The sequence below is a fragment of the Oryctolagus cuniculus genome, chromosome 4 (assembly GCF_051225735.1).
Source record: "Oryctolagus cuniculus isolate XC-2025 breed Fujian yellow rabbit chromosome 4, ASM5122573v1, whole genome shotgun sequence".
NCBI lineage: Eukaryota > Metazoa > Chordata > Mammalia > Lagomorpha > Leporidae > Oryctolagus > Oryctolagus cuniculus.
In genome coordinates this window covers 77287884-77301334 of record NC_142870.1, presented here as the reverse complement: position 1 = coordinate 77301334, position 13451 = coordinate 77287884, and the positions used below count along the sequence as shown (strand labels likewise).

Genomic DNA, 13451 nt, shown 5'->3' with positions numbered 1-13451 from the left:
ATCTTATACAACAAAAACAAAGCCAGAGGCATCACAATAGAAGATTTCAAGACATACTACAGGGCAGTTATATTCAAAACAGCTTGGTACTGTTACAAAAACATATGGATAGATAAATGGAACAGAATAGAAACTCCAGAAATCAATCAAAGCTTCTACAACTTATATTTGGCCAAGGAACTAAAATCAATCCCTAGAGTAAGGACATCTTTTTAAAATGGTGCTTGGAAAACTGGATCACCACATGCAGAAGCATGAAGGAAGACCCCTACCTTACTTCTTTCATTAAAACCCTCTAAAAATGGACTAAAGACCTAAATCTAGGACCTAATACCATCAAATTATTATAGAACATTGGGGAAACCCTACAAGACATAGGCATAGAAAAACAGTTCTTCCATAAGACCTCAGAGGCACAGGCAATCAAAGCCGAAATCAACAAATGGGATTACATCAAAATGAGAAGCTCCTGTACTGAAAAAGAAACAATCAGCAAAGTGAACAGGCAACTGACAGAATGGGAGAAAATATTTGCAAACTATACAACCAACAAAGGATTAACAACCAGAATATATAGAGATCAGAAACTCAACAAGAAAACAAACAACCCAGTGAAGAAATGGGCAAATGACTTAAACAATCATTTTTCAAAAGAGGAAAATATGCTTAGGATCACTGGCCATAAGAGAAATGCAAATCAAAACAACAATGAGGTTATACCTCACCCCCATTAGAATGGTTTTCATACAGAAATCAACAAACAACAAATGCTGGCAAGAATGTGGGGAAAAAGGTACCCTAATCCATTGTTGGTAAGAATGTAAGCTGGTAAAGCCACCATGGAAGACAGTATGGAGATACCTCAAAAACCAGAATATAGACCTACAGTATGACCCAGCCATTTCATAGCCATTTCATACCCAAGGGAAATGAAATCAGTATATGATAGAGCTATCTGTACCTCCATGTTTATTGTAGCTCAAGTCACAATAGCAGACTTGGAATCAACCCAAATGCCCATCAACTGAAGACTGGATAAAGAAATTATGGGATATGTGTACCATGGAATACTACACAGCAGTTAAATGAAATCTGGTCATTTGCAACAAAATGGAATAAACTGGAAATCATGATACCTAATGAAATAAGCCAGTCCCAAAGGGATAAATACTGTATGTTCTCCCTGAACTGTGATAATAGAGCACCTATAAGGCAACCTGTAGATTGAAACTGACACTTTGAGAAGCATGGACTTTGAAAAGCCCTTGCCTTGACTGGTGAAGAAGAGTTTTGGGTTTTTTTCCTTTTTCATTTATTTTGCTTATTTTTTTCTTTCATACTAATCATTGAACTCTTAACACAGAGTTAACTTCATGTGTATAAAGTTAATGAAAATAGGTATTAGTTAAAAATAACAGAATAAGAAAGGGAAGGGGAAGGGGGTTGAAGTGTGAGTGGGAGGGCAGGCATGCAGGGAAGAAACACCATGATCCTAAAGTTGTAATTGTGAAATGTGTAAAATTTGTAACTGTAAAGCAGTACAGTTCCGCATACATTCCCAGAGACTTACTTCTAAGGATACATCTTAAAAACTTGCCATGGGACCCCAAATCCCCTTAAGCTGGGTGGTAAAAATAGCTTTTTAAGTGTTATAGATCATATGGATAGGATTAAGTGTTACAGTGATCATATAGATAGGATCCAGTGTTAAAGTGATCATATAAATAAGACAAAGTGTTTGGTAATGATATAGAATTAAAAAGGAGTGAATGCTCTAACATGGGAAACAGTCCATATAGCAGACTCACAGAATGACACCTTAAATATCACTCTGATCTCAGAATCAAACCTTAAGATATTCTGTTCTGGCTGAAAAGCCCAGGGGAGCATTTCAGGCATGGACAGCCAGACACTGTGGCAAAAATGATCTACATGAAGGACCACTGTGGATGAGACCCCAGTGGAAAGAAACAGCCACCAAAGAAGGATGTACTTGCCTCTGAAGGACAGAGAGAGCTTCCACTTTGCCTATGGCCTTGTTTAAATACTGAAGGAGGAGTTTGTGGATCCAAAAGGCACTTGCCTCTGAAGGACAGAGAGAGCTTCCACTTTGCCTATGGCCTTGTCTAAATACTGAAGGAGTTTGTGGATCCAAAAGGCTTCCATAGCCTAGGCAGCTCATGTCAAGAGCCTTGGGTGATCACTGAAGTCATAAATAAGAGTTTTAATTATTAAATAAACAGCAAGAGTCACTGTGTATTAACTTCTAATGCAGGACCTCTGTCCTCAAAGAATTGTATTATGAGACTTAATAGTGATACTTGTTCTCAAAGAATTACTTTGTTTTAACGTATTAAGTGGAGGATATTCTTATGTCTCATAAGTTACAGTTGGGTCTAAGTGCTCACAAAAGATGTATCACTCTTGGGTTTTTCTTTAAAGATAATTAAGTTTCTAAAAAATAAATAAAAGTAAAATTACCTTTGAAATGCAATGACTTTGAACAGCCCTTCTCTGGACTGTTGAGGGATAGTTTTTGTTTGTTTTTCTATTTTTTTTCCTTATACAAAGCATTTAATTCTTCACCTAGAATAGAGTTAATCTTCGGCGTATAAAGTTAAATGAAAATAGATCGTAGTAAAAAACAAGACTGGGAACAGGGGAGGGAAGAGGAAGCAGGGTAAGAGTGTGGGTGGAGGGCAGGTAAAGTGGGAAGAATTACTATGTTCCTAAAGGTGTGTTTATGAAATGCATGCAAATAACGTTTTAAAAAGAAAGAAAAAGGGCTACCCTATCTTGCCTATCAATGCTCAAAAAAAAATTGCTTCCATGTAACTTAACTACATCCAGAAGAAGATAAAAAATAGTAAAGAGGGGCCAGTGTTGTAATGCAGCAGGTTAAGCTGCTGCTGGGATGCAAGCATCACATATAAGAGCATCAGTTTGTGTCCCAGCTGTTCTGCTCTTTGATCTAACTCCCTGCAGATGCATCTGGGAAAGCAGTAGAATATGGCCCAAGTACTTGGGCTCTTGGCTTGGTACTGGCCTCGTCTCAGCCATTTTGGATATTTTGGGAGAGAACCAGCTGATGGAAGATACCTCTCCCCCCAACCTCCCCACCATCACTCTGCTTTTGAAATAAATAATAAAGGCATATAAAAACTTCTAGTACCCAAATAGATAAAATTGGAAAAACAGGGTGTTCAGTGGGACAAGCAGAGGAGCAAAAATTATTAAACAAAGGAGAAAAATAAATTAACATATACAGACTGAGAAATGTAACACAGAACAGAAGTAATGGGATATTAAAATACTTGAACATTTATTATACTAATTGCATATGCTGGAGAAGGCAGAGAAAAGAACATGTTACGTAGCTATCTAGGAGATCTATTTATCATCTATTATCTATATTTCATTTTAAAATCAAGCAATTTTCAAAATACATTAGATAAGATAGCTTGAATTTATGTTAATTGAAACTATTTAAAACATAGCATAAGAGAAAAAAAGACTGAGTGAACAGAACATTAGTTACCTATAGACTAGTCTCATATGGTTTAATATTCATATTTTCTAATGTTATGATTGGAATGATGATGATGGAACATCCCAGAAAATATTTGGAGAAAAACAATCAAAACTTGTTTTCAAAAACAAAACTGAAGCCGGCGCTGTGGTTCACTTGGCTAATCTGCCTGCAGCGCCGGTACCCTGGGTTCTAGTCCCGGTTGGAATGCCGGGTACTAGTCCCAGTTGCTCCTCTTCCAGTCCTGCTCTCTGCTGTGGCCCGGGAAGGCAGAGGAAGATGGCCCAAGTGCTGGGGTCCCTACACCTGCATGGGAGACCAGGAGAGAAGTACCCAGCTCTTGGATTCGGATCGGTGCAGCGCCAGCCACAGCAGCCATTAGGAGAGTGTACCAACAGAAGGAAAACCTTTCTCTGTCTCTCTCTCACTGTTTATAACTCTTTCTCTTTCTCTCTCACTGTCTAACTCTGCATCGCAAAAAATAAAAAAAAACTTGAACACACATTTTTCAGGCACATAAAACTGAAATAACACAGCACCAAATACCTGCGTCAAAATTAAATTGGCAAACAAAAAAGCTGTCTGCACATTAATGTTTATTGCAGCTCAATTCACAATAGCTAAGACCTGGAACCAACCCAAATGCCTATCAACAGTAGACTGGATGAAGAAATTATGGGACATGTACTCTATAGAATACTATACAGCAGTCAAAAACAACAAAATCTGGTCATTTGCAACAAGATGGAGGAATCTGGAAAACATTATGCTGAGTGAATTAAGCCAGTCCCAAAGGGACAAATATCATATGTTCTCCCTGATCAGAGACAACTAACTGAGCAGCAAAGGGGAAACCTGTTAAAGTGAAATGGACACTATGAGAAACAGTGACTTGATCAGCTCTTGTGCTGACTGCTGATGTACAATGTAATATTTATCCATTTTAGTATTTTGTTTTGTTCTAGTACTATTGGTTGAACTCTGTAATTAACACACAATTATTCTTAGGTGTTTAAATTTTAACTGAAAAGTGATCCCTGTTAAATATAAGAGTGGGAATAAGAGAGGGAGGAGATGTACAATTTGGGACATGCTCAATTGGACTTGCCCCAAATGGTGGAGCTAGAATCGTGCCAGGGGATCCCAATATAATCCTATCAAGGTGGCATGTACCAATGCCATCTTACTAGTCCCAGTGATCAATTTCAGTTCACAATTGATCACACTGATAGGTCTAAGAGTCAAGTGGATCACACAAACAAGACCAGTGTCTGCTAATACTAGCTGATAGAATCAAAAAGGGAGAGAACAATCCATCATGGGAAGCGGGATACACAGTAAACTCATAGAATGGCAGACGTCCTAAATAGCACTCTGGCCTCAGAATCAGCCCTTAAGGCATTCGGATATGGCTGAAGAGCCCATGAGAGTATTGTAGGCATGGAAAGCCAAGACACTCTGGAAAAATAAAGGAAGACCTAAATGGAAGATCTCTGCGAGTGAGATCCCAGTGGAAAGAATGGGTCATCAAAGAAGGAGGTACCTTTCTCTGAAGGGAGGAGAGAACTTCTACTTTGACTATGACCCTGTCTGAATAAGATCAAAGTTGGCGAATTCAAAAGGCTTCCATAGCCTTGGCAACTCATGACTCGAGCCTAGGGAGATTACTGATGCCATAAACAAGAGTGTCAAATTGTTAAGTCAACAACAGGAGTCACTGTGTACTTACTCCTCACGTGGGATCTGTCCTTAGTGTGTTGTCCAATGTCAAGTAATGCTATAACTAGTACTGATACAGTATTTTACACTTTGCATTTCTGCGTGGGTGCAAACTAATGAAATCTTTACTTAATATATATAAATCGATCTGTATATAAAGATAACTGAAAATGAATCTTGATGTGAATGGAATGGGAGAGGGAGTGGGATATGGGAGGGGTGCGAGTGGGAGGGAAATTATGGGAGTGGCATTGTAATCCATAAACTGTACTTTGGAAATTTATATTTACTAAATAAATATGTTTCCTTGTAAGAAAAAAGAAAATTCCAAAATATTAAAAAATTAAAGACACAAAAAATTTATTGATTGTAAGAATATCATCAAAATATCTATACTACTAATAGCAATTTACAGATTCAATGCAATGCCATTGAAAATATCAATGACATTCTTGTCATATCTAGAAGCAAATGTTGCTAAAATTCATATTGAAACACAAGAAACCCTGAATAGGTAAAGTAGTCTTAAACAACAAAAACACACTTTAGGCATCACAGTACCAGACCTTATACTACTGGACACTTATGATCAAAACAGCCTGGTACTGGCACAAAAATAGATATGTAGATCAATGGAAGAGAATGGAAACTCCGGAAATCAATCCTCACATCTATAACCAACTAATCTTTAACAAAGAAGGTAAAATCAATCCTTGGAGAAAGGACATTCTCTTCAAAAAAAAAATGGTGTTGGGAAAAATTGGATCTTCATTTGCAGAAGTCTGAAAGAAGAACCTTATCTTATACCTTATATAAAAATCAACTCAAAATGGATCAAGGATCATTTAGATATCATCAAATTACTAGAGGAGAACACTGGGGAAACTCTAAAAAGACACTGGCATAGGCAAAGACTTCTTGGAAAGACCACAGAAGCACATGCAATCAAAGCCAAAATGGACAAATGTGGTTACAACAAGTTGAGAAGCTACTGCACTCCAAAGGAAACACTCAACAAAGTGAAGAGGTAACCAACAGAATGAGAGAAAATATTTACAAGCTATTTCAACTGATAAAGAGTTTATATATAGAATCTCCAAAGATCAAGAAACTTAAAACATACAATCCACTGAAGAAATGGGCTAAGGACTTTAACAGGAATTTTTCAAAAGAGGAAATTCAAATAGCCAATAGACACATGAAAAAATACTCAGGATCCCTAGCCATCAAAACCACAGTAAGGTTTCACTTCACTACAGTTAGAATGGCTCTCATACAGAAATCAACAAACAAATCCTGGCTAGGATGTGAGCAAAAAAGTACCCTACCCCATTGTTGATGGGAATGCAAGCTAGTACATTGTGGAAGACAGTATAGAGATTCCTCAAAAATATGAAAATAGATATAGCATATGACCCACCAATCCCATTCCAGGGAATTTATCCAAAGGAAATGAAATCATCATAGGAAAGAGTGATCTGTACCCCTACTGTTCATATACTCTTCCATGTACTATTTTCCACCTGTGCAAGCTGCTCCCAACCCCAGAGCCTTGCACAAGCTGCTCCCTTTGTTGGAATGCACTTTCCCAGGCTCCTGAATTAACTGGGCTCATTATTAATCTTGAGGGATCAGCTAAAATGCCACTTATTCAAAAAGGCATCGCCTTCAGCAACCTGTCTTTCTCATCCCTCTATTTCCTTCATGGCACTTTGCACACTATATTTATTGGGGCTTGCCCCTGGATGCAGCAGGTAAGTCACAGCCTGTAGTGCTAGCATCCCATATGGGCACCAGTTCCAGTCTGGTTGCTCCACATCTGATCCAGCTCTCTGCTATTGGCCTGGGAAAGCAGCAGATGCTGAACCAAGTCTCTGGGCCCCTGCATGTACTGAGAGACCCAAAGAAGCTCCTGGCTCTTGGCTTCCCTTGGTCGTTGTGATTCTTTGGGGAGTGAACCAGCAGATGGAAGATCTCTCTCTCTCTGTCTCTCCCTCTCTCTCTCTATAACTCTGCCTTTCAAATAAATACTTTTTTCAAATAAAAGAGAACAAGTAAAAGACACAATTACAATATGCCTTACCAATTGTACTCCTGGGCATTTATACCAAAGAAATAAAAACTTAAGCTCACACAAAAAATATATTCAGATGCTCATAACTGCTTTAGTAATAACAGCCAAAAACTAGACACAATCCAAATGCCTTTCAAGATGAATGGTTAATCTGTGATATACCCATACCATGAAATAGTACTCAAAAATAAAAAGGAATAATCTATTGACATACAGTCATTTTCCTGAATCTATGGGTTCCACATTCAACGGTTCAACCACCTATAGGTAAAAAATATTTGAAAACATATTGCCAAATGATAGGTAACATTCTACTCATATAAAATCATTGAAGTGACAGTAAGATTGAAATAGCAAAAAAATTAATGGTTGTTAGGGGTGAAAAATGGGAGAATGGAAGTTGTAGGGACAGTTTGTGGCTATAAATGGGAAAGATAATGAATATTTTTGGCTGGGGCCCATGCTGTGGCATAGGGGATAAAACCACTGTCTGCAGCACTACTTTGTGTCCTGGTTTCTCCACATCTGATCTAGCTCTCTGCTAATGTGCCTGGGAAAGCAGCAGAGGATGGCCCAGGTCCTTGGGCCTCTGCACTCATGTGGGAGACCCGGAAGAAGCTCCTGGCTTCTGGCTCAGCTCCAGCATGGAAGCCATTTGGGGAGTGAACTAGTGGATCGAAGACTCTCTCTGTGCATTGTCTCTACCTCTCTCTCTGTCTTTCAAACAAACATTTTTTAAAAAAGAATATTTTTGGTGATAGAAATGTGATTTCATAAGATATAGCTGGAAGACATTGGCTGATAAGTCACATGGAATATCTCTGTATCTGTTGTAGTATACATGTAAATCTGCAATTATCTCAAAATAAAAAGTTTAATTCAAGAAATTTAGATGCCACTGAAGCTGACTTGAGAGATTTATAGTACTAAAAGCACATATTACAAAAAAGAGTTCTCAAATTATTTTGTCTGCACCATAAGAAACTAAATGATAAAACAAAAACTCGAAATCACAGTAAGCAAAAGGGAAAAAATTATCACAGTAGAGAACAGTGAAATAGAATATATGAAAAAATATAAAAGCAATGAATCAAAGTTTTTTCTGAAAATCAATGCAATTGATATACTTTTAGTAAGATTGATCAGGAAAAAAGAGAAAAGATAAATTACTAATAAATTAAATAAATTATATAAATAAATTAAATTATAATTATATAATTATATTAAATTATATAAATAAATTTAATATAAATAAAGAAAGGGTACTTTAATTCCTACTGTCCTCAAAGGTACTGAAATATGCCAATACATTTCACAACGTGGATTTTCACAATAGTTTCAAAAAAATTTAATTGCTCATGTTTTACTCACCTGATTGTTGAAAGAAATGTAATGACTATTAATATAGTGAGTAACAAACCAAAAATTAAGGATACATTCGTATAGCACCTGTTCCTGTTCCAATAGCCAAGATTTTCTGAACTGGATCAAAGGCTAATGCTGTGGGCTGATAAGGAAAACCATGTCGAACTGTCTGAAAGAGAAACAGTAAAAACAACCAACAGTAAAATAAAAAATAAAATCATTGCAAGATACCATTGTATACCCAAATGACTAAAATTATTTTTAAAAGGAAAAAAGAGCAACCACCAAATTTTTATAAGATATAAAACAACCTAAACTCTCATATATTGTTGGCAGAATTGCAAAATAGAATTGCAAAATTATACAACCACTTTGCAAAAATATCTTGGAGTTTCTTGTCAAAATCTATACCTGTCCATTGACCCATCAATTCTATTCCTATGTATGCACTTAGTAAAACTGTCCACTAAACAATTTATATAAGTATTCCCCTAGCACCTTTATTTCACAATTGTAAAATGTTGGAAATAGCCCAGCAGTCCATCAACAGGAAAATGGAAAAACTATAGTATAATCATATAATTAAATACTAGTCAATAATTAAGTATACAAACTACTTACATGTGCAACATGGATGGTTCTCAAAAACATTATGCTAAGTAAAAGAAGCCATTTACCAAAGTACTTATAAAGTATGATCACATTTATATTAAGTTACAAGTAAGCAAAATTAATCTATGGTTAAAAAAAATAGAATAGTGACTTCCTTGAGGACTGACTGTGAAGGGTTATGAGGAACATTATAATTGACAGTGGTTCTGATCACACAAGTGGATACATTAGTCAAAATATCAAACAGTACAGTAAAATTTGTGATTTCTCTTTAGGTAAATTGTACCTCAAAAAAGTGAGGAAACAAGTAATATAAATAAGCAGTAAAGTCTAATTAACATTATGCATTCTGTAGTATTGAGGGGTAAAAAGTACTGACATATGCTACTTGGAAACACATTAAGAATAATATACATAAGTGGGTAGATGAATGGATAGAAATAAGGTAGAACTTTAAAAAAATTCATGGAAAAATAGAATTAAAATATAATATAGGAGTAGGCATTTGGCCTACTGGTTAAGACATCTAAGTCCCATATCAGAGTATCAGGTTTGATTTTTGGGTCCGGCTCTAACTCTAGTGCCCTAAAACAGACCCTGGGAGGTAATTGGATTCCTACCATTCATACCTAGATTATGTTCCCAGATACTAGCTCCAGCCTTAGTTCTTGTGGCCATTTGAGGAATGAACCAGCAGGCAGAAGCTCTATCTTTTCCCTCTGTATATCTCAAATAAATAAATTTATAAACAAATAACACAAAATTTCCATGACTTTTCTGAAGACCTCTCATATGTAATACAGAAAAATAGCAAAATGATAACTGTCAAATCTAGGTGTTGAGAATATACATTGAGTGCTCACAATATGATTCTTTTAACTTTTCTATATGTTTGAAAGCTTTTATAAATAATGCAATGGAAACATAAGAGAAAATATAAAGAGCTCATAATTTTTTGTAAAAAAAAAAAAAACAATGTGAAAGACTATACAACATTAGACAGAAATCAATTTCAACAGGGAGTATACTGTAAATTTTCATAGAAAGAGAAGACCCAAATAGGTCAGAAAAAAAAAATACTTACTCCCCATGTAGGATCTCTGTCCTTAATGTGTTGTACTATTTGAATTAATGGTATAACTAGTACTCAAACAGTACTTTATACTTTGTGTTTATGTGGGGATGCAAACTGTTAAAATCTTTACTTAGTATATACTAAGTTGATTTTCTGTATATAAAGATAATTGAAAATGAATCTTGATGAAGAATGGGATGGGAGAGCGAGTGGGAGATGGGATGGTTGCGGGTGGGAGGGAAGTTATGGGGGGAAAAAGCCACTATAATCCAAACATTGTACTTTGGAAATTTATATTTACTAAGTAAAAGTTAAAAAAATAAAATAAACATTGTTGGCAGCAAAAAAAGAAAACACATGTTGCAACAAAAACAAAAAAAGAAAAAAAAATTTCTATATCTAGTTCAACCATGTTTTAGAAGTCCACTATTTTAAAGGAAATATTGATAGTAAAATACGGCATTTTATGTATTCAAAAGCAAAAAGATAAACTACAAATACTTCCTCTAAAACTCATTCTCCTGAGAATGCACTAGAACAAGTTCATTGCATGACTTCCTCATTTTTTTTAAGATTTATTTACTTAAAGATAGAGAAAGAGATAGGGAGAGATACAGAAAAAATCTTCCATCTGTTGGGTTACTCCCCAAATGGCTGCAACAACCTGGACTGGCCCAAGCCAATCAGGAAGCCAGAACTCCATAGAGATCTCCCACAGAGGTGGCAGGGCACAAGCACCCAAGTTTATAGTGCTTTCCTAGTTGCATTAGCAGTGAACTAGACTGGAAGCTGAGCAGCCAGGACTTGAACTGGCACTCTGAAATGAGATGCTGTTATCATTAGAGGCAGGTTAAAGGCCAGCTCTCTGCTGTGGCCAGGGAGTGCAGTGGAGGATGGCCCAGGTGCTTGGGCCCTGCACCCCATGGGAGACCAGGAAAAGCACCTGGCTCCTGGCTCCTGCCATCGGATCAGCGCGGTGCGCCGGCCGCAGCGCGCGGGCCGCGGCGGCCATTGGAGGGTGAACCAACGGCAAAGGAAGACCTTTCTCTCTGTCTCTCTCTCTCACTGTCCACTCTGCCTGTAAAAAGATAAAAAAAATAAAAAATAAATAAAAAATAAAATAAATAAAATAAAATAAAAAATAGAGGCAGGTTAACTACTACACCATAATGCTGACTCCCCTCGCCCCCTCCAACCATGTTCTTCAAAGCATATAAACATATGCATATGCATATTACATACTGTACATACAGATATTTAATTATTTCTACTCAACAATACACACAGAAATACTTCCATAAAGTTGTGTGTAGACATCAACCTATCTAAACTTTGAACTTACTAAAAGTTTGCACAGCTTATTATAGTATAAATAAATCATGATGTTCTTAACCAACTAACTACTATTTTCTAACTCTTAACTGAATCGGTATTGGGAAAGACAGTGTTATAACTTTTCTTTTTGCTTATTCATTTTAGAGTCATTGATAAAGAGAGCTCCCATCTACTGGCTCACTTTCCAAATGTTCTCAGTGGACCAAGGCCAGGGCAAGAACCAGAAGCTGGAGACTCAATCTAGGTCTCACATGTCAGTGACAGGGATCCAACTACTTGAGCCACCACCTGCTACCTCCCAGGGTCTGCATCAGCATTGAGAACCAAATCCAAGCACTCCAATATAATATAAAGGTATTTTAACCCATATATAAACTGCTATACCAAATGCCTGTCCCACACACAGTCTTCTGGATCCCCACTTGGCCACATATGAATCCAGATGGGCCTTAAACACTTCCTTTCTAAGATATAAATAAATAGCGCAGCCAGTGCCGCGGCTCAATAGGCTAATCCTCCACCTAGCGGCGCCGGCACACCGTGTTCTAGTCCCAGTCGGGGTGCCAGATTCTGTCCCAGTTGCCCCTCTTCCAGGCCAGCTCTCTGCTGTGGCCAGGGAGTGCAGTGGAGGATGGCCCAAGTCCTTGGGCCCTGCACCCCATGGGAGACCAGGAGAAGCACCTGGCTCCTAGCTTCGGATCAGCGTGGTGCGCCAGCCATTGGAGGGTGAACCAACGGCAAAAGGAAGACCTTTCTCTCTGTCTCTCTCTCTCACTATCCACTCTGCCTGTCAAAAAAATAAATAAATAAAATAAATAAACAGCCCAAATGGCTTGTGCTGGATTCATTGCCTTGTGTGGGAATATTGTTCTCCATTGCAAGTCCAATCACTGTTCCTTGTTCAGCTTAAGCATGTGGACAACCCCATTGCTCTAATCACCACCAAAGGGAAGGGAACAGGTTCATCTACTGTGGCACAGGAGTGTCTATGGTCAAATGCCCTGAATCAGCTGGCAAGAGAGACCTGCTTGCCATAGGGAAACAGCACACATTATTAAAGCTGATCTTGCTTTTTTAAGTAAATGGTTGCTACATTCAGTGATTGTTTTGTTTTCCTTGGCAACTCTGATTCAGGGGGTAGAGTATTTGGACTTACACTACTGGTGACTGGCATAGTGATGATCTTTCTGTCTCCCAAATAGTCGGCATGCTCCCAGAGGCTGGTAACCAGCATAAGATGTTCTCTTCTTTTGGGATTGATAAAAAGTGCATGGTATTCTGCTTAACAATTAGTAGAAATATTTATCCATAAGACCTATTTTTTAGGCATGGTTTTTAACTGGGGTGTTTACCTCCTGATTCTGATATACTGTCCTTGGATTTCACAATAAAACTGTCAAGAAGAAATCCAGGGACCAGCACTGTGTCGTAGCAGGTAATGCCTCTGTCTGCAGTGCTGGCATCCCATATGGGCACCGGTTCAAGTCCCGGCTGCTCCACTTCCCATCCAGATCTCTGCTATGGCCTGGGAAAGCAGTAGAGGATGGTCCAAGTACTTGGGCCCCTGCACCCACGTGGGAGACCCAGCAGAAGCTCCTGGCTCCTGGCTTCAGCTTGGCGATTGGTGCAGCTCCAGCCATTGCATCCATCTGGGGAGTGAACCAGCGGATGGAAGACACCTCCCTTCCTCCCTCCTTCCCTCCCTCCCCCCCCCTTCTCTCTCTCTCTCCTTCTCTCTGTGT

The 13451-nt window shown here is 38.0% G+C and overlaps 1 protein-coding gene across 14 annotated transcripts in view; it reads right to left on the bottom strand.

Annotated features, from left to right (window-relative positions):
• The window catches only part of STXBP5L (syntaxin binding protein 5L), a 425888-nt gene that overhangs the window by 335630 nt on the left and 76807 nt on the right, over nt 1-13451 (bottom strand). For all 14 annotated transcript variants that reach the window (XM_089331765.1, XM_051859274.3, XM_051859272.3 and 11 more), the window contains exon 3: nt 8759-8856. In XM_089331765.1, coding sequence (XP_089187891.1) covers nt 8759-8856 — 98 coding nt within the window. The remainder of the gene's footprint in view (nt 1-8758; nt 8857-13451) is intronic.